The sequence below is a fragment of the Syngnathus acus genome, chromosome 11 (assembly GCF_901709675.1).
Source record: "Syngnathus acus chromosome 11, fSynAcu1.2, whole genome shotgun sequence".
Taxonomy (NCBI): Eukaryota; Metazoa; Chordata; class Actinopteri; order Syngnathiformes; family Syngnathidae; genus Syngnathus; species Syngnathus acus.
In genome coordinates, this window is record NC_051096.1 from 2,004,085 (window position 1) to 2,023,169 (window position 19,085).

General features: G+C 50.7%; 1 protein-coding gene across 1 annotated transcript; it reads right to left on the bottom strand.

Annotated features, from left to right (window-relative positions):
• Positions 1 to 442: 442 nt before the first annotated feature.
• On the bottom strand, positions 443 to 16,333 carry sdc3 (syndecan 3). Its single transcript, XM_037264059.1, has 5 exons — positions 15,663 to 16,333; positions 6,003 to 6,093; positions 4,229 to 4,998; positions 3,335 to 3,521; positions 443 to 2,473 (listed from the first exon to the last, which is right to left on the bottom strand). The coding sequence occupies exons 1-5, from the start codon at positions 15,726 to 15,728 to the stop codon at positions 2,307 to 2,309; spliced, it is 1,281 nt and encodes a 426-aa protein (XP_037119954.1). The 5' UTR covers positions 15,729 to 16,333; the 3' UTR covers positions 443 to 2,306.
• Positions 16,334 to 19,085: the final 2,752 nt, after the last annotated feature.

Below are 19,085 nucleotides of genomic sequence, written 5' to 3' on the forward strand. Positions count from 1 at the left end.
GAGGAGCGGCGCGGCAGCCAATCAGCGAGGGCGTAGCAACACAGGTAATTTGTAGAAACTTGTTTAGAGTTCTGTCAAATAAGCCACAAATTTGACACAAAAACATGCGACATGTTAATTTGTTGCACTCACAATGAGCCGATTAAACACTTATATGCACTACTACAGTCGGCCATCAGGCGGCGTGGTTACGATAAATGCTCCCGTGCATTTCTATGGGGAGGAATCAACATCACTCCAAAATCAGCAATGTGCTCATATATATTTGTCGTGAAGTCACTTATCTGACAAAATGTGCACTTGTATTTGTCAAATGTAGCTGGAGTTGAACTTAAAGTCCATGTACATGGTGACCAATAATATACCTCATACCTATAAACTTGGGGAAATGACAAAATAGACGTTTTTGTGTAAAGAAAGACAAGTATAGTTGTGTTTTTTTTTTTAGCCAATCAGGTCTTTTATTTGGAACAGAGGCAGATTAGTGACAAGGCGACAGTGACGCGGTGGGTGGGGTGGGCTGGAGTGCTCCCCCCCCCCCCCCCCCGCACACTCACGCAGCCAATGACTCGAAGAACTCAGCCTTAAAAAAATGCAAATGTATAAAACCAGGAATGAGAAGAGCAAACGTACAAGTCGCCTCCACTTATGCGCGCGCACTCGCACGCATACTTGGCTACAAACGCGCGCACGCTTGGAGACAGTCACTTTAGAAAAAACAACACGTGTTCACATCATTGCTGCCTGGCCGTGTGGACGGACACGCTCTGCATATGCGTGCGCGTGTGTTAGAGACATTCGGTTGGGAGCGAGCAAACACACAAGGCGCGCGCACACACACGCCTGCAAGTGGTGGCTTCAAATGAGGTGCTCTCTCACGCACATGCAAGTGACACACAAAATCTGCTTCACACGTATCTCTCTCGTCATAATTTGACACACACACACACGCACACGTCGCCTTTGAAGACGAACTGTTCACGCGCACGCACGCCAGTGAACAAAGTGTCACCTGTCTGTGGAAGAGCGTGAGAACAGTTGGATGAGGTTAACACACACCTCTCACACACAAACACTAATATTGTTTGGACTCCCATGCATGTTTTGTTTATCTACAGTACTGAGTATAAGAAGCTACACTGGCGTGGTTACAATCTCTTAGATAGAAGCACCCCCCCACACGCCTTCCAAACCCAAAGCTGACCCAGCTCCTCCTCCTCTGCAGGTAAATAAAAATCATGCAAAGGTCGGCACGGGTGCAAAAGCAACTGATGGCTAAAACCAAGAGAATGGAGAGCCGCGACAGTGTGATTCATCCACAGTATTGCATTACACGCGCGTGGGTGTGCGTGCGTGTGTCGGGGCAGGAAGTAGGAAATTAACACAAGTATTGGGACACAAAGATTGGACAAGGTCGCCATACGGTTGGGAAAGGAAGTTGCAATGGACAAAAGAATTGGCACACAAAATATGAGGAGGGTAAATGAAACATTTGTAAATCAAGTCAAATATTGGGCTAGTAAATGACACAAATATTCGGACCAGAAGTTGACAAAAAAATGGAAGCCCCGTGTGTGTGCGTGTGTGTTTGTGTGTGTGTGGCCAGAGCACAGCTCATCTGAAGTGATGACAGATAAATTAAAAAAAAAAAAAATCATGCAGATGATTAGTGATGGCATCAAAGTAAAACACTGATATTTACATATAAACTTTTTTTGGAAACAGCTAAATACACACGGTCTTGTTTCAGTAATATTATCAATACAGCTTTGTTATTATTATTGTCATGATCATAATTGAAGCATCCGGGCCAAACGATTCTCATCATATTCTTATCATCCATTGCGAGTCTTTGTACACGACGAGATTCTGGTTGCTTTTTGACCGGACGGGATGTCTCGTAGCCAGCTTCCTCCTCTCTCGTCTCCTCGCACATTTGGCTTCAAGAGTACCATTTTGTTTTTAGACGCCGTCACACACAAACGTGTTTAGTTTTGATGTTTTTCTTACAAAATAATCCGCATTGTCACATACAGAACAAGAGAATATTAAGAACAACATTGAAAAAAAACATGGTTGTCTTTTTTTTTTTTTTTTTTTTAAAGAATATTTTTGCTTTCTTGGTTTTTTTTCCAGTCCCTTTTTTCGATACTTTCATTGAAAAGAAAGTTCCAAGTCCGCAAAAAAGGCGCTCTTGTGGTTGGCAGAAGAAAGGAAGAGAGAGAGAGAGACGGGTGGGGTGGGGCGTTTCGAAGGGGGAGGAGGTTTGGCGTCGCGGTGGTGCTCATGGCGGCGGCGTGTTTGCGTTACGCGTAAAACTCCTCCTGCTTGTCGGGTTTCTGGTAGGTGACGGTGGCCTGCTTGGGCTCCTCCAGCGTGTAGCTGCCCTCGTCCTTCTTCTTCATGCGGTACACCAGCAGCATGACCAGGAAGGCGGCAAACAGGGCGCCCACCACGCCGCCCACGATGACCGCTGGCCACACACACAGAGGGAGTGTATTTGATCAATATTTGGACAGGGCGTAAAAGTAAACAAAAGTATTGGGACACAAGGCTGTCACACCTACAGGAAGTGAGGATGGACAAATGTATTGGGACAATTAGCCTTCACATCTTTAGGTCAAAAGTGAGGCAACCACTTCCGCTTGACGGCATGTGATCGCCTCACCCGCGCCAGCGAAACCAAAAAGGTTGTGTGCAAGCTTTTGCCTCCGCTTAGCATGTAGGTAGCGTTTGTTCCAAGATGGCCGCCACGATGCAGTGCACCAGCCCTTAGACTGTGTCCTTAGCTTCTTTTGTTTTGAAGGTTTGTCAACATGTTATGTTTCTCATGTTGAGAGGGGAGGACTGCTATGCTTTGTATTGCTAGCAAAGCCAAGAAGACACCCGCACAGTCTAGTCTAGTCTAGTCTAGTCTAGTGTCAAGTCTGTTGCCTCCTGCTCTTTACCAGTGACCAGGAAATCTGCAAAAACCACAGCCAGCAGTCCACCAATCAGAATGGCTGCAAGAGACAGAGAGGTCAGACGGCTACCTGGCGACAAAACCTTTTGGGAACTTGGATTGGGGAGGGCAGGGGGGTGGAAGCGGACCGAGCCAGGTGGCAACTGGGAACTAGAAAGCCACGTTTCACTTCAGGTCGCACGGTGAACAACAACGGGGAGGATGGTCCTTGAGATTGGATTTGATTACGTATCCTTTATAAAAAATGTGTTCAATCCAATTCCATTTTAAGATTATTGGTGAACATTTCAATGGCACAAAATGGCTGACATTTTGCTGCTCTCCTCACGATTTGCTAAGTGGCCGAGTAGCCCAAAGCGTGCCGATACCAACCTATCAAGACTTCCTTTCTTTCCAGGATGTTCTTCTGCGGGAGCTGCGCGGCCGAGCTGCCGCCGTCCACCGTGTTGCCCGCCAGATCGGGTTCTTCTGGCGCCAAGCCGCGGCCCAGCTCGTTGCGCTGGTCCTCGTTCATCTCAAAGTCGCCGCTGGGCCCCACGGCCGCCAGCTCGTTGTTGCCCTGCCGAAATAAAGTCGCTGGTCACATTTGAGGATTGGCCGGGAAAAGATGAGGGCTGCTGGCAGCTTGAATGTTGTTGCCGTTCCAGATCGGACTACACGCCTTTCGTTTTCCATCACAGCTGCCCGTGTGACCACATGTGGTTATCTCGGGCAGGAAGAGCCGTTGTGGCGTTGTGAATGCCATCACAACCATCAAAGTCACTTTTGAAACGTGGCTGCTGCTGCTGTTGAGGTGCCACCATGTGTGCGTGTGTGTGTGCGCGTGTGTGTGTGCGTATGTGTGCACGCTCCCTTTTGGGCCAAGCCGACCGCGCACAGCTGGCGGATTTGTGTAATGACAGAGGCGCGTCGACATGAAACTCTATCCTGAAATACATACAAGTAGAAATTTGAGGTGTTCCGGGAGCTGCCCAGGCCCGAATGTGCTCAACTTCCTCGGACGCCCAAAGGAAAAATTTATTTATTTTTGCTTTTGTGTGACTTTTCTTTTTTTGTCCATAAATAGAAACATTTTTAGATCTGGATGATTTTGGACGACATGAAATATTCTCACCAAAAATGATTTTTATATTTATATAAAGGAACCAAAAATAACTGAATCCTGAGGGGATGGAAAAAAAACTTGCTTGTTTGTAACTTGCACATAAAATAAAAAACACGCAACCCAAAAGAATTTTCTGGAGGTAATTATTTGAAATGTCTCACCTGTGTGCTGGCTGTAGGCTGCGGTGGGCGCGTGCTTCTCTCCGTGGGCGTTCTCACCGTGGTGGGCGTCCTCAGCGTGGTGGTCGCCGCGGGGACCCTGGGCCTGAAGGAGAACCGGGTCTTGACGGTGCTGCTGGGCGGGTCAGCAGTGGTGGTGGTGGCGGCGGCGGTGGCGGCGGCGGTGGGCTCCTCCGTGGTCGGCACGTCCTCCTTTGTGGTGATATCCACGTCTGACGTGGGTTCCGGCGACAGGTACACGTCCTCCTCTTCTTCTTCTTTGGGTGTTGTCACCGTGGCGACGGGAGCTGAAGATATAGGGGCGGCGGTGGTCTGGGCGGCAGCGGCGGCCCGTATGCGTTCCAGCTCTCTCTCCCGCTCCCGCTGGCGCTCTCGTTCCCGTTCACGCTCCCGCTCTCTCTCCCGCTCCCGCTGGCGCTCCATCTCTCGAACCCGCTCGCGCTCCCGTTCTCGCTCGCGCTCCCTCTCCAGCTGCTTCTCCTTCTCCAACTCCAGTTCCCAGAAGGCGCCGCTCTCGCCGTCCGCTTCGGTCGGCAGGACGGTGGAGGCGGCGGAAGAAGTGACGATGACGGTGGTGGGAGCGCCGGTCGTAGGGACGCCAGTCGTAGCGGTGACGGTGGGGTCGGCGCTGGGCTCGGCCGCGGGTGCGGCTGAGGGGGCAGGGCTTGTGGCCTGAGTGGTGGACTGGGGAACAGGATCCTCCGTGGTGGAAGATAGCGACACGGACGTCGGCCTCACGCTGATGTCGGGAACTGGAACAAACAGAGATCGGAAGATTTGAATGCAACTTTTTGTCGAGGCCAGCGTTTTGCTCATTTCCAACCCCAGTTGTGAGGAGAAACCAAACTGTCCGCAGCTTTGTTCTAATCCACTCTGGCAGTTTCCCGCGATGACTGCAGCGTGAAGCACAAGTGTGACGATGAAACAAGTGCGGAGAGGAGATTCATTTTCCCGGCGTAGCTTTCATTGCGTTTGAGCGGCGCTTGAAAGAGGAGCAAATTGAATGTGGGCTCACAAAGGCATGTGGGCAGGAGAGGATATTACAAAACGCCGTCCCACAATGGAGCCCCTGTCCAAAAGCGAGACGAGCCGCCGCCGCCGCCGACTGATCCGTATCAACGTCGGTGGACTTAAAGCAATTTTCCAGGCAGCGGTTTGGGCTCTCATTACCTGCACCGAGTCGAGTGCGTTTCCGTTGGTTGGCGCTCCAACAAGATGCCAAAAAACGGCTAAGCCGATTATGCCCGTCAAGCTTTTTTATCATCATTGTGCAAAGTCAAATTTCAAAGATGACGGAACGCTAGAAAAAGAACAAGAGTGCAAACTTCCAGCAGGGACTTCAAAACACAAAACAGAGTGCATGCATGAAGTAATTTTCACACTGTTGTTTACATTGTTTCCAAGTGCAATCTGGATCAGATCCAAATTTAAATTTCGGTTGGTTGGCGGCCAGCGTGGTCTGCTCGTGGGTGCTGACCAGAATATCAGGCCCAATTACAGCAATGCGCTTTGGACTAAGCGGCTAACTGCGAAGCACGCCAGACAACACGCACCGGGCTGGTCCGGGCCAGGTCGCTGCGTGACGCTCTCATCTGTGTGGACTTTAATCTGATTAGCGCAAACAAGATCTCGGGGAAGAGGTCAACTTTGTGTGAATGTGGGTACGTGGTGGGTCAGCAGAGTGACACACACACACAAACACACACAAAAACATACGTACATACATGTGCACACACACACGCACACACACACTCACATCCAGAGCCGGATCCCGAGTAGAGGTCCTCGTCGTCGTAAAAGCCGTCCGCCGTCGAGCCCTCGTCATCGCCCAACGACCACGTCTGTCCCTGCGTGAGAGAAAAGCACAGAATGTGATTGGAGGCAAGATGGCGGTCGCAAGATGGCTGCCGCTTGGTGACGGCAGAGCATCAACGCAACCCGACATCACTGCGCAACCTGCCTTGACAGCAAGGCGGGGTGATGATGCTGTGCAGTGTTGTCACTTGAATTGGCCTCTTTACACACAAACCTTCCTGATCATTTATCTGCTAATGAGCTGAAAAAGTGACAAAAAAACAGAAGAGGCGCTGCTGCGTTTAGCCGGAGGTGCTGGAAAACTCAATCGGATGTGACCAAAGCGCTTTTTTTTTTTATCTCCCCGGCACATCTAAATCTCTTCCTGGGGTAGAGGGGGGGATTGCTGCTGGTGGTGGTTGGAGGAGGGTGGGGGGGGGGCGAGCTAGCTTGTGTAATGCTAATTGTGCAAAGATGAAAACGGAGGAGAGGCGGCTCCTCCCCGCCTGCCGGTTCCAGACGCAGGAAACCCGATGCCTTTAAAAGCCAATAAAGCCATAATGGACGCTGGAAACTCGAGCGCCCCCGCCCTCCCCTCCAGCATGTCTGGGCCTGGCGCACCTTTTGGGAAGAGGTGCGCTCGCTTTGTGCACTTGGGTGCGAGTCTGTGAGAGACTTCTGATTTTATATTTTTAACCCGGTGCCCTGCCTAATCACCCCCCCCCCCCCTTTTACCTCATGTGTGTGTGCCATCCAAAGATTTGACAATGAGAGCCGTTGCTATGGGCAACCTTTGCCTTCCACAGAGAATCCCGTCATTTTTGGGGGTGAGATGCCGGGCTGGGGAAACCAATTGTTCGCACACACATACACAAAGACAACCCCCTTGCACACACAAGGCAAAAGGTGTTGCATAACATCAAAACAAGCTCAGAATCTGCTTGACGCTACCCCCCTTGCCCCCCCCCCCCCCTTGACACAGTGCATCCCCCATACTTGCCCCACTTTCCTTTCATCTGGACTCAGCGTGGCTTTAAAAATACACACTAAAATAAACCCGAGCGAGCGCCCCCCTCCCCCCTCCAGGCAGGTCCAGAAGTCACCCCCCTGGGGGCCCCCTTTTTTACTACACATTTAACACACACACACATCTAAATCCAGGCCATATGGCGGCTGAGAGTCTCTCCAGTCTATTTTCAGAGTTGGATGCAGACTGTGTTTAAACGTGAGCATGCCCCCAACCTCATCCGCCCCCTTACACACGCCCGCTTAAAAGCACGATGTCATCACACTGTGTCCCAGCATGTTCAATTTATGAGTTGATATTGTGGTGTAAATTCACAGTGTGCCACAGAGCAATGCGTCACTGCATCTAATTACAGTGTTACACTGGCTCTAATGACAGCTTTTCATTGTGGTGTGTGTGTGTGTGTGTGTGTGCAGCGAGGCTATACGTATGTGTGGCTTTTTTTTCCTCAACGTGATCGAGCTGAGTGGGACCAAGCAGCGCTGCATTTTGGCGAGCTATAAACAGCCCCGCGCCGCATAGCTACCCGACCGCTACGAGACGCCACTGGCTCTCCCACACCGCACCGATAAAACCCAGTGGGGGGAGGGGGGGGGGCAGGGGGTGGCCGTCATCTGCGCTGCCCTCGATTTTGCTATCGCCGCCACCGCTCGCAAAAATAAAAGATTTCAGCCTGGCCAGCCTGCGTGAAAGCCTTGCCAACTGAAAGGCACTTTTTCCCCAAGGTCAATTGAAACAAAAAAAAACAATACACTTTATTAGGCACAGCAAAATGACATCTGCATGACTTGACATTATTGACACGCAATGAGCGAGCTTTTGTTGAAGCCCGGCCTGGTCCAGCTTGCGCAGCAGGCAAAGCACAGGTGCATCCGCCGAGGCGTCGGTAAAGCCATCTGGAGCGCCACGACCTCCACCACTCTTTTTACACAAACATTTTACACCTCGGCGGCGACGGCATTTGGCGAAAAGGCAGCCATCCCACTCGTGACTCATTTGATTCACCTTCTGAACGGGAAAAAAAGCCAAAACGCTAAAGCAAAGCAAAGCTGCCTGCCTGACAATTGCCAGTCTGTTCGTGTTACACAAGAAGTGTTGTATAGCGTCGAATTTGACGAGCATTTTTCTTGAAACTGAGACACCTCGTGTGCGTCTTCAAACACATCCCTCGTGGACACGTGTGATGAAAATCAAGGTGAAAGGCTCGATTATCATTCAAAGATGCTGCAAGCGTCAAAGCACACATCTTAATGACATTGTCACATGAGCAACAAGAATAAATAACGTTCTCAGCTTTGACGGCCCAAAACCTTTTGGCGGTCTGGGAAAGCTCTTGACGTGTCGTTTTTGGGGTGTCCGAGAACAAAATTATGATGACCCTGAAACGAGCGACTAATCAAAAGTTCACGTGGAGTTGAGACGGCGCATTTCTAATACGGCTGCCCACCCACGCCTCGTAAAGAGCTTGCTGATTCACGCCGGCTGCTGCGTCGGCTCTTCTTCACAAAACGCGCGAGCGCCCGTGTTGTGAAGGGCCGGCGGAGCCTCCCGAGAAAACGCCGCCTGTTTATTGTCGCTAGAGCTCCCATCTTGCGTTTTTTTTCCCCCTGCAGTAAATCCCTGAACCAATCAGCGGTGACCTCCACTCTGCCTCCATCTCCACGCTCCGTCTCACCGCTTGCTAACTGGACGGCGGCGGGCCCGAGAGCGCTTGCGAGTAGGTTAGCGGGTGACGGCCTTGTTAACATCTTGAGCAGAGATTAGCACACATGGCGCCGCTAACACACCGCTAACGTAAAGGACGCCTACAGCTCCCCAAATGGAGGCGTAGCCATGCCGAGCAAGCCACAGACAGCAACTCCATCTTGGTTCTGTTCCGTTGCTGACGACTGTGTGTGGCGAGTGGGAGCCCATTAAAGTGCACAAGTGGAAGACTTGCACTTTCACTGCAGCCCGCAAATTTAGATTCGCTGTCCAAACTCCGAGCTGTGAAGGAAACGCGAGCGAGCTAGAAGCCGGCGGTGGAAGCGGCGGCGGCGGGGGTTCGTGAGTGTGAGCTCGGAAGAGAGAACCCGCTGTGCAGTTTTACACTCATTAGCGCTTTAAAAAATGCCTCTGGAGGACCTGAGTGGAATGAGGCTATATGGCTATATATCTATCTGGCATGACACGGCATTCATGATGGAGACATTGTGTGTTTGTTTTCAGCTTTCCACGCTTGAGTGTTCGTAAACAAGCTCGCGTGCGAGAGCCAGAAAACGAACGCAACACGTTTCCTGTCAATCAAAGTCGGCAGAACCCAGTTCCGCTCAGACGACTTGCAAAATTATCTGGAAACGGGGAGGTGCACGCAGTCACCTTGAAAATGACAATCATCAAACAAGCGTCAACTTTCCTGACACGGCTTATTTTCCATCCGTTAATGAAAAGGCCCGTTACGCTGACACTAACTTCAAGGAGCGACTCGCTTCACTCCCAAATGTTCAAATTGAAAAAAAAAAAACGTCCTGTCAGCTTTGATCTGCATTTCAAAAAAGCCCTACTGCTAGCATAAACTCCAACCGTGACACACTACACAAACATGGCACCTTGAACATCTTCATGGTCCAAAACGCAATCCGCTGTTCAGCCCTAAAGGATGTTAGCGTGTTAACTCATAGCATGTTTGAGCAAGCAGCTGCATAATGAAGCCGCATGCAGACTAGGTTGGGTGGGGCGAGGGGAGGGGTGAGGGGATCCGGGGGGGGGTCACGTGACTGTCGAGAGGCACATCAGCTGGCTGGGAAGCGTGTAACGGATTCGAGCTGCGAAGACACCACACGCATTCATAGACGCACTGGTGTGCTCCGGTCCGACATGAAGTTGTGATTGTTGGGGGTCGTGCAGATGCCCGTAGCAGCCAGCTGTTACACTAATCTGACAATCCAACGGGATTAAGCGCGCGCGCACACACACACACACACACACACACACACACACACACACACACACTGTCATAACGTGCACAAGTGTACGTTCACGGAGGCCGGAATAGTCGAGTTAAGTATATCGGGTGCGGGTGTATCGGCGTGTTTTTACATGACCTAGACGGTAAAAAAAAAAAAAAAAAAAAAAAGAATCTCCCCAACTGGCTTGTCCTCATCTGGAGACAGCGGCACACCCAGCATGGCCTCATCTTCCATTATGGATGGCCTTATGAAACATGCAACTCGAGCGCAGGCAAGCGCGTGAGCCACTCAACGGAAGCTTCGGCATTCCTTAGCTGGACAACAAGCAAATGCTGGAATTGAGTTAGCGTGCTTGTTTGTGTGTTTGTGCAGCCGCTTTGAGATTCCCACACTGTCGGCGCTCGCGCACTGCATCATGTGCCGTTTTGTGCTTAGCAGTTTCACTTTGTGTTTGTGTGTGTGTGTGTGTATAAAGGTGGGATTGCTGCAGTTAGCGTTGCTGCTAGCCAGCTTGTGGGTCATTGGCAAAGCCCAAGGCAGATTTATGCCTGTGTGTGTGTGCGTGTTGGCTGAATGGTGTGCTTGCTGCCAGGAGCAGCAGGAGGGCGTGGCGCCTGCGGCCGCAACTTTTCTCCCGTTTCTAAGGAACTTTTCAAAGGGGGCTCAAAAATGTGTCTGCTCCCCCTGCAAAGCCTTCGTGCCTTTGTGTTGCTGGGGAGAGGGAGGGGGGAGGTGCCCGAGGCACTCCGGGGCAGGTTAATCGATGCATTCTCCCAATCGAAAATGTGAAGGAGGAAGCTGAATGGCGTTGAGTCACAAGGCGGCCCGCGCGCGCGCTCGTGCTCGCCAAGCGCTAGCGCTGGTGTAATTACAGATTGTGTAATTAGGCTCATGACTGTCATGCGCCTTTGCGGGGAGAGGATGAGGCAGGATGAAGAAGAAGACAAGAAAGAGGCTGGGAGGAAAAAGGAGCAACCCGGGCCCGCAGGCCGATGCCGACTTTCAGCATGTTCCTTGCGAGACACGTTTGTGCCTTTTCCAGCTTTGACTTTCTTCAATTGGCTAAAACAAGTTGCGTGGCGCCAGGCTACCTTTTCTTTCGACGCGCAGAGAAAATGCGTCAGCTTGTCGCAACACACAAGACAAAGGTAGAGAAGAAGACAACAGAAGATGAGAAGCCGAGGAAGACCGAGACGAGGACAAAGACAAACAAAGCGAGCTGACAAGGACATAGCCAAAGTTTGTCATCTTCGCCGGCGGGTGTACAAATCTTTCCATCTCGCACCGCAAGCTCGTCCTCCTCTCACGCGGCTCGGCTCCACGATTGCGTCTGACCTCAATCCCCTTTCATCCATCTCGGCCGTGGATCTAATCGCCCGGCTCGCACCTTGAGCAGCCGCCGCGATGGCTAATCGCTTCCGCGGGAAACCCGGCCGACCGATTCCATCGGCGAACCCGCTTTGACGGCCAGAAGAGAAACTGTGAGCAAATCCGGACTGTGCCAGCAAAGCTAACGTGGCTAAACCACAACGAAAGGAGTCATTTGGCTTCTCCAAGCAGCTGTGACAACGCAATCATGAAGACAAGCCATGCAAATAATTGTCCCCGACAATTGCCATTTGTTAATGACGCTCATTAATTTGTGCCGATTTTGAAATCAACGAGGCCCCCCCCCCACACCCCTGCCGGCGTGTCATTGAAGGTAGCGAACGCCGCCGTTGCCACTCTTCCTCCTGACATCGGCCGTCATGCTCGCCTCTTGACTGAACTGTCAATCTGATGCTCTCAGTCACATACACTCACTTTTGCTCTCACACATGCTCACGCTCTCACACAAAACACGGCGGCGACTTGAACAATACGCAGGAGCACAAGCATGCTCGCCCAGTGTCAGTCAACATCTCTGCGGGCTTCAGATTACAGCTAAGCCACAATTGTTGGAATGAAAGATTAGGGAATGAATCACCTGCTGCTCTGGCAGGTCTGTGTGTGTAGTGTGTGAGTGTGTGTGTGTGTGTTGGGAAAGACAACATGCTGCAAGCATCGACAAGCATCGGCAAACTCAGGCAGCTCATTACCTTGTTCACACCGCGGATGCCTTTGACAAGGGTTTTCAAGCATCAGGGGTCAAAGGTCACGGACGCATATACACGCGCACGCACACACACATACACACACACACACACACACACACACACAGGGGGTGGCTGGCGCGTCAACGCCTACATTTAATTGGATCAATGCTCATGGCCGGCCAGTAATGGAGAGGACGTGAGTAACAAGCCTGCCGTTGCCAACTTCCTGTTTAGGAAAAAGGGGGGAGGAAGAATAGATGGATGCAAAAGGAGGATGGGTGGATGGATGGATGGATGGATGGAAGGACAAACAGACGGAAAGATGGAAAGAAAAAGACAGATGCAGGGGAGACGTTTCCGCAATGAGCTTGTGACCTGGTTCACTCCTCCGTCTGCTGAATAATTCAAACGCACATGCAGTCACATGTCATGCGTGCGCACACGCACACACGCACACACACACACACACTGTCACATGTCATGCGCACACAGACACAGACACACACACACACACAGACACACACACACACGCACGCCGGCTTGTCTGTGTGCGCATTTCCTGGCAAACAAACACGCATTTGGATAAAAGCGCCGCTGAGAAAGTACACACTCGACTTCCTGTGTGTGTCGTGTAACCTGCTGACCGAAAAGACACACACACACACACACACGCACGCACACACACGAAACAGTGTAGCATCTCGAGAAAAATTCCCTTGAGCCCGGTGCAGCACAACTGCACGTACACACGCATGTCTCCAACACAAAAGAAGCCTTTCTGAGTTCCGCAATTGGGAAATTCCAAAAGATATTTCGTGGCAAATGCGGCGCTCAAGTCGCAGATAACCACCTAAAAGTTGCATTTAATCGATGGGGCCTATGTTGGGGTGATTTGTTGTGTGAACATTGTTTTTTTTTTAATAAACGGCAAAGCGGGGCCATCCGGAGCGCAGAGAATTGGAGCGCAAGTGCCGTGACAGAGGTGGTTGCCATGGCGACGGAGAGCAGGTACCGCTGGCTCGCGCCCTCGCTCGTCCCCCGGGAACGAGCGGTGGAAGCCGCTTCGTCCCCCCCCCACCGACACCCTCACCCACCAATTTTTGCACCCTCTACTTGTGATTTCGTGGGAGCGTTTGGGGGAAACACACCCTCTCGTCTCCACGCTTGCCGTTGACTTAATTCCATCCTTCCTTCCACTCCCCTCATTATCTCCCTCTTTCCACTCCCCCTCCTCCCTTCCGCTGCCTCCATTTTCATCTCAGCCCCTCTCCGGAGAATATGTGTGTGTCTATGTGTGTGTGTGTTGCACTTCCCAATTACTGCAGGGGAGACGTGTGTGTGTGTGTGTGTGTGTTTAGTATCTGCACAAGCGGCATTTCTCGGCTCGATTTGAGCAGCCTAAATGAAAGGTAAAAAAAACAGCAGCTCCAGGGTTCAACGGTCTGCCCGTGTGACTCACGGCGAGTATTAAAGACGGCACGCTATATGGCCTTGTGTACAAAATAATAAGGTAATGACTGACTTTGATGTTCGTGACAATGTCGGCGCGAGCGTGCCCGCACTCGTTGGTTTCCAACAACAACATTCCAAACACTCCCAGAGCTGCTAACAAACAAGCTGAAGGAAAACCATTAGCAAAATGGCCGCCAAGACGGTTTGGGAATACTGACTAATGTGAGCTTTGATGATGAATGGGAATTTCCCTCTGAACAAAATATTCTCACGAGACAAAATGACGTGAGTGTTAGTGTGTGTGGGTGGGGGGCGTCTTTCTTCACCCTTGCTGACCTCAGGCCGTCGGGAGGCCCGGATATGAACTGTGATCTCTTTCATTTCCTCCGCCCCCACACCCACCTTCACACACACACCTGAAATACCTTTGGAGTCTTTTCTACCTGTGTGTGTGTACTCTGCTCCCCCCCCCCCCTTGCCCGCCGGCCCGGCTTCCTGCGTCAAATTGCCTCCCGCATTCCACACTCGGCCTCCATCTCGCCTCGCTCAAGCTGCTCGCGATCTTTGCCGCCCCTTCTTGCTTTCGTACCCGCACTATGGGGAGCTTTGTCTGCTAACACGGAGAAGGGGGGGGGGGTCAGGCGGGGGCGTGCAGTTTCATCGCCACGGACGGAGGGAACACGACGCCTCAGAGGAGCCGGCCAGGACAAGTTGTTGGCATCGAGAGAGTCCCGACTTTTTTTCCACAAGGCCCACACGCTGACAGATGGACAATCGAGTCTCTCATGAAGGACACACAAACGGAGACGTGAGCACGCACACGCATGGACGGGCATCCTTGGGACACAACAGATGTCTGTGGGAAAATCTTGCAAAACACAGCCGCACGGACAACATAGCACAAGTTGCGATAACAGGAAGTAGCCAGAAATACATCACATGCACACACAATCACGCACAACCTCTACCGACACACACGCTTGGACATCCGCACCTGTCTCCGGTCGGCTGATTAGTTCACGTGCAGGCCATTGCGCTCTTTGCTACGCTAACCGACTGACCCAGAAATAATCCTGACGGGTGTATGAGTGACTGTTGAAGAGCCGCGTCAAAACCTTTTAGCACTTTTAAAAAAAGACCAAAAAAAAATCCCTTGAGATTACACTGGCTGCTGCCTCAGACTTAAATAACGTCATGTCCTAACTACTACTGTAAAGTTGTGATGACAATATTGAAAAGTCACAAAGTGTCAAAATATTCATGCTTTTTCTTTGGCTTTTTGCAGGGAAGGGTCATGACATCATCGGCGTTGTCATTTGTTCTCATGGACCGTTTTACTGTTGGGATTTGAGTGCCTTTAAGAGCTGTGGCCTGGACCAGGAGATGATCCTCGTGAGTGGTCTCATTTCAGTCCATCAGTGAGGTATATCCACTTCTGTAGCTGCCCGTGACGTCACAAACAGAACTCCATTCAAATTTCGCTTATTTTTACCCTTTGCCTGCCTTGCTCTGCACAATTCTGTCTTTGCGCCGCGTGTTTCTCCTCCTACGTACCCCTCAAACATAGCTCCATCGGCAACGGAAGACGTGGGCGTGTTATGACGGTGGTCCCGTTTTTCCGGGAGGGGGCGAGGAAGAGATGTCGGGGTCCCGATGACATCATCCATCCACTTCCACGCTTGTAATAAAATGTGCCGGCAACCCCACCCACCAAACTACCCACCCCCTTTCTGCCGAATTAACGCCGAGCTGCGAAGCCGGTGACAGACGCCACAAACCGCAGAGCCCGTAATCAAGATCAATTAGAGATGACCCACTAATTACTCACTCGGGCACGTACGCGCACACGCGAATTTACGCTTTACATACTGGACACAAAGACTAAGGCGCGTGAAGAGGAGGTATGGGGGTGTTAACGGGGCCCGACAAATGTCTGACATGTCGTTCGAGTGCAGGATTTCCTCCTTGAGATCATCACTCACTCTCATTAATAACGCATGCGCACACGCACGCGGGTCTTTAAGTGGATGGGGACGTGCGCGTGCACACAAAGGATCCAACATGGTGGCGTTAGGTAGGTAGGTGGGATTGAAGGAAGGTGTGGAGATTGCTGGACTTACCGCGGCGACGTGAACCCGAGGCGCAGCGGCCAGCGCCAACAGCAGCAACCCAGGCAGCAGCCTCATGCTCGCTTGAGGGGTACGCGGCCACAGCCTTCCGGTTGGTGGTAGCCGCCGCTGCCTCCTTCAAGGGGGGTGGGGGTGGGGGGTCGTCCAAATCGTCTGGGGTCCAACTTTCAGAGCGCGCCGCCGGCTTGTGTTTTAAAATCCACACGCAAAATAAAAAAGCCAGACCAAGAAGAAGAAGGTCCCCCTCCTCTTCTCGGGTTGCAGGCCGCCTCTCTGCTCGCTCCTGATAGATTTACTGGCTCGTCTCGCCTCCCTCCGGCTCTCTTTCTCTCTCTCTAGCTCGCTCACTCACTCGCTGTCTCCTCCTCCCCCCCTCGCCGCTAAGAAGGCAGGATGTTCCGTATGTAGACGCCGCCTGGAACCGCGAGTCTGGCTGGAGGAGGGGGTTGGCAGGAGGGAGGAGGATTGGGGGGAGTGGGGGTTCCGCGGAATAGGATTGCCCCCTGCAGCTCGAGCGGGTACCCGCAGCGGAAGTGGAGCTCTTCCGCTTTTTCTTAGAGAGGGGCGGCTACACACCTGAGTCGTAGCGGACCGGCCTCCGCTTTTGTCGAGTCGGGTGTGCCGAGCGCACCATTCACTTTCGAGTCCTGGAGGGGCTGTTTATGATGCGCTTTTGATTGTCGGAGGGGCGGGTGCGCGCCTTTTCTTAAAGCCGCCCCCTACTGCTTCCAGGTCAGGTGTGTGAAACGCACCATCTACTACGTCACGAAAATGATTTCGTGGTCGCCTAGCAACCGTGCGGGTTCGCCGAATCCATGCGCGCACACACGCACGCACACACACGCATGCACACACACACGGGCGAAAGATTTTTAAAAATAGCCCCCCACATTGAATTTTAATCTCGTGGATATCGCACTTCACTCGCCCCTGTCTATTATTCATCTAGTCATTTCACGACACTGAGCTTATTCGTATTTATTTATATTGCGCACCTCTACTTGAACTTACGTTGCTTTCTGCGGGATTTTCCTTGAGTAGGCGAATTAAATCAAATTCAAGTTTATGCGATGGAGGAAAACTGCATTTCCCCCCCTAGCCACTTTATGCTTCATAGTTTGGGGAAGAAATGTACAGGAAGAAACAACTCTCTTAACCAACTGTCAGAGTTGAATTAATCTTATTTTTCAGGAAACAGAAGTAGTGCAACCAGGGCCGAAATATAGGGGGTCTGGGACCCGGAGCCTGGAGTTCTCTGCGAGGCAAAAATACACAAACACCTAATACAATTGACTGCGTAGCCATGTAAATGGGTGGTGGGCGGATGTTTTATATTGCTCTGTCGCCCTCTCATGGTGAATGTCTGAAACACACGCTTTACCAGCTCAGTGGCGGTAGAGTGTCCGCCCTGAGACTGGAAGGTTGTGGGTTCAAACCCCGGCCGGGTCATACCAAAGACTATAAAAATTGCCTCCCTGCTTGGCACTCAGCATTAAGGGTTGGAATTGGGTGGTTAGATCACCAAATGATTCCCGAGCGCGGCACCGCTGCTGCTCACTGCTCCCCTCTCCCCCAGGGGATGGATCAAAAATCACATGGGGATGGGTTAAATGCAGAGGACAAATTTCACCACACCCAGATGTGTGTGTGACGATCACTGGGACTTTAACTTTTAACTTTAACTTAAAATATAATACGTTTAAAATATAAGTTTGTCTCGGGCATTAGATCTAAAGTTGCCAATGTCATGAATATGGCGTATGTAAGTGTTGAGTTTCATTTGTTTTCGTTTCTGTGCTCCCTAAAAGCGCTGTCTCTGGGGGTGGTTCCCAGCGTTCTTATTCAGCTGTCACTCGTGATCGCGCGCCCCGCTCATCTAGTACCACGCCAGAGTCTTGTCAAATTGTTCAACTCCCAAAAATTATTTGAACCTGAAAAAAAAAAAAGAAATATCTGAGTTGAACCTGAAAAAAAGAGAGTTTGTTTGGTGGCCAACTTTGGCTCAGTCATTTTTCTGGGAAAGTGTATTTGTGGAAAAAAGAATAGGGCCAGCAGGTGGCAGCATTGGGTCTTTTTTGACGAGCTCACAGTGTATCGACGCAACGCAGACCTCTGGAAAGTCCACCGGCACAAGCAGCCTATGATTGTTCCGAGTGTTGTCACCATAAGTCTACCACAAAAGAGAAAAGATGGTGGGCCTTAAAATTACAAGTAGAAGTGCTGATGCACAAGGATGCACACACTAACCAAAACTACTAAATACCGAGCAAATAGTTTATAAAGAATGTCAGATGTCAAAATGTTACATTGGTGGTACTAAACAAAATGTCATTTTATTGTTGCTGTTGGACTGTGCTAATGTTTGCCCCTAACTTTGCATTTATTGTTTTATTTTCCAATTTAGATATGTCTTCAAAATATTTAAAATGCATAACCACAACACATTACAACTCTACGCGAAGCGAGGAATTCTCCTCACCGGCCAAAAGAACCATGAGCTCATCGGACGAGGCAAAGCTACAGTTGGAGCTAATCGATTTCCAGTCAAGCTCCCTCGTCCGCGATGCCTTTAGTGCGCAGTCCGTGGAGGATTTCTGGATCGGATGCTCAGAAAAGTACATGGGGATCAAGAAGCTTGCCCTTTACGTGCTGACGATGTTTCCATCTACCTCCACGTGTGAGTCAAGCTTTTCGTCAATGAATGCAATCAAAACACACGAGAGCAACCGTCTGACCAATGCAAGCTTGGAGAACTGCTTGAGGATAAAAGTGACATCCCTGTCGCCCGATATCCACAAAATTGAGGAGCCTACTGGCCTTTTCAAAAAATGCCGGTTATATATTGTTTGATCTTATTTAAATTTGTCTTTTTTCTGTCTTTGTTCAGGTGCAACGCAGGTCCTTCTCCCACGCGGCCAATGCGCATTCATCTTTTCTTTCAATTGGGCTTTCATGTTCACGTCTTTCTTTGTGTTTTATTTTAAGTGGGCCATTTCACATTTGAACAGACCTTGTTATGTTGTTAATTTAACGAAATATAGACTACTTTTTACCTTGCCCACTGGAGGAGGGAGACAGGACACTTTGGGTTTTTTTTTGCATAAGATTACGCGCACTCGCGTGTCAATACCGTTCCGACCTGTGCGTCATGGATAACTGAAACAGGATGTTCCACCTGTTATTGTCGTCACTAAGGACTATCATACCTCAAATTTGATGGGATTGTTGTATGCCATTTTTTTCTTTTAAAAAAATATGGGGTTGAAATAATAATTTTTTTTTTTTTAATACATCTTATGAACATCATCTCGCGGGCCAGACAGAATAGATGGCGGGCCAAAATTGGCCCGCAGGCCCCTATTTGCCGACCACTGAGCTAGATTATGTTGTGAGGTTGCAGGGATGGGGGACAGC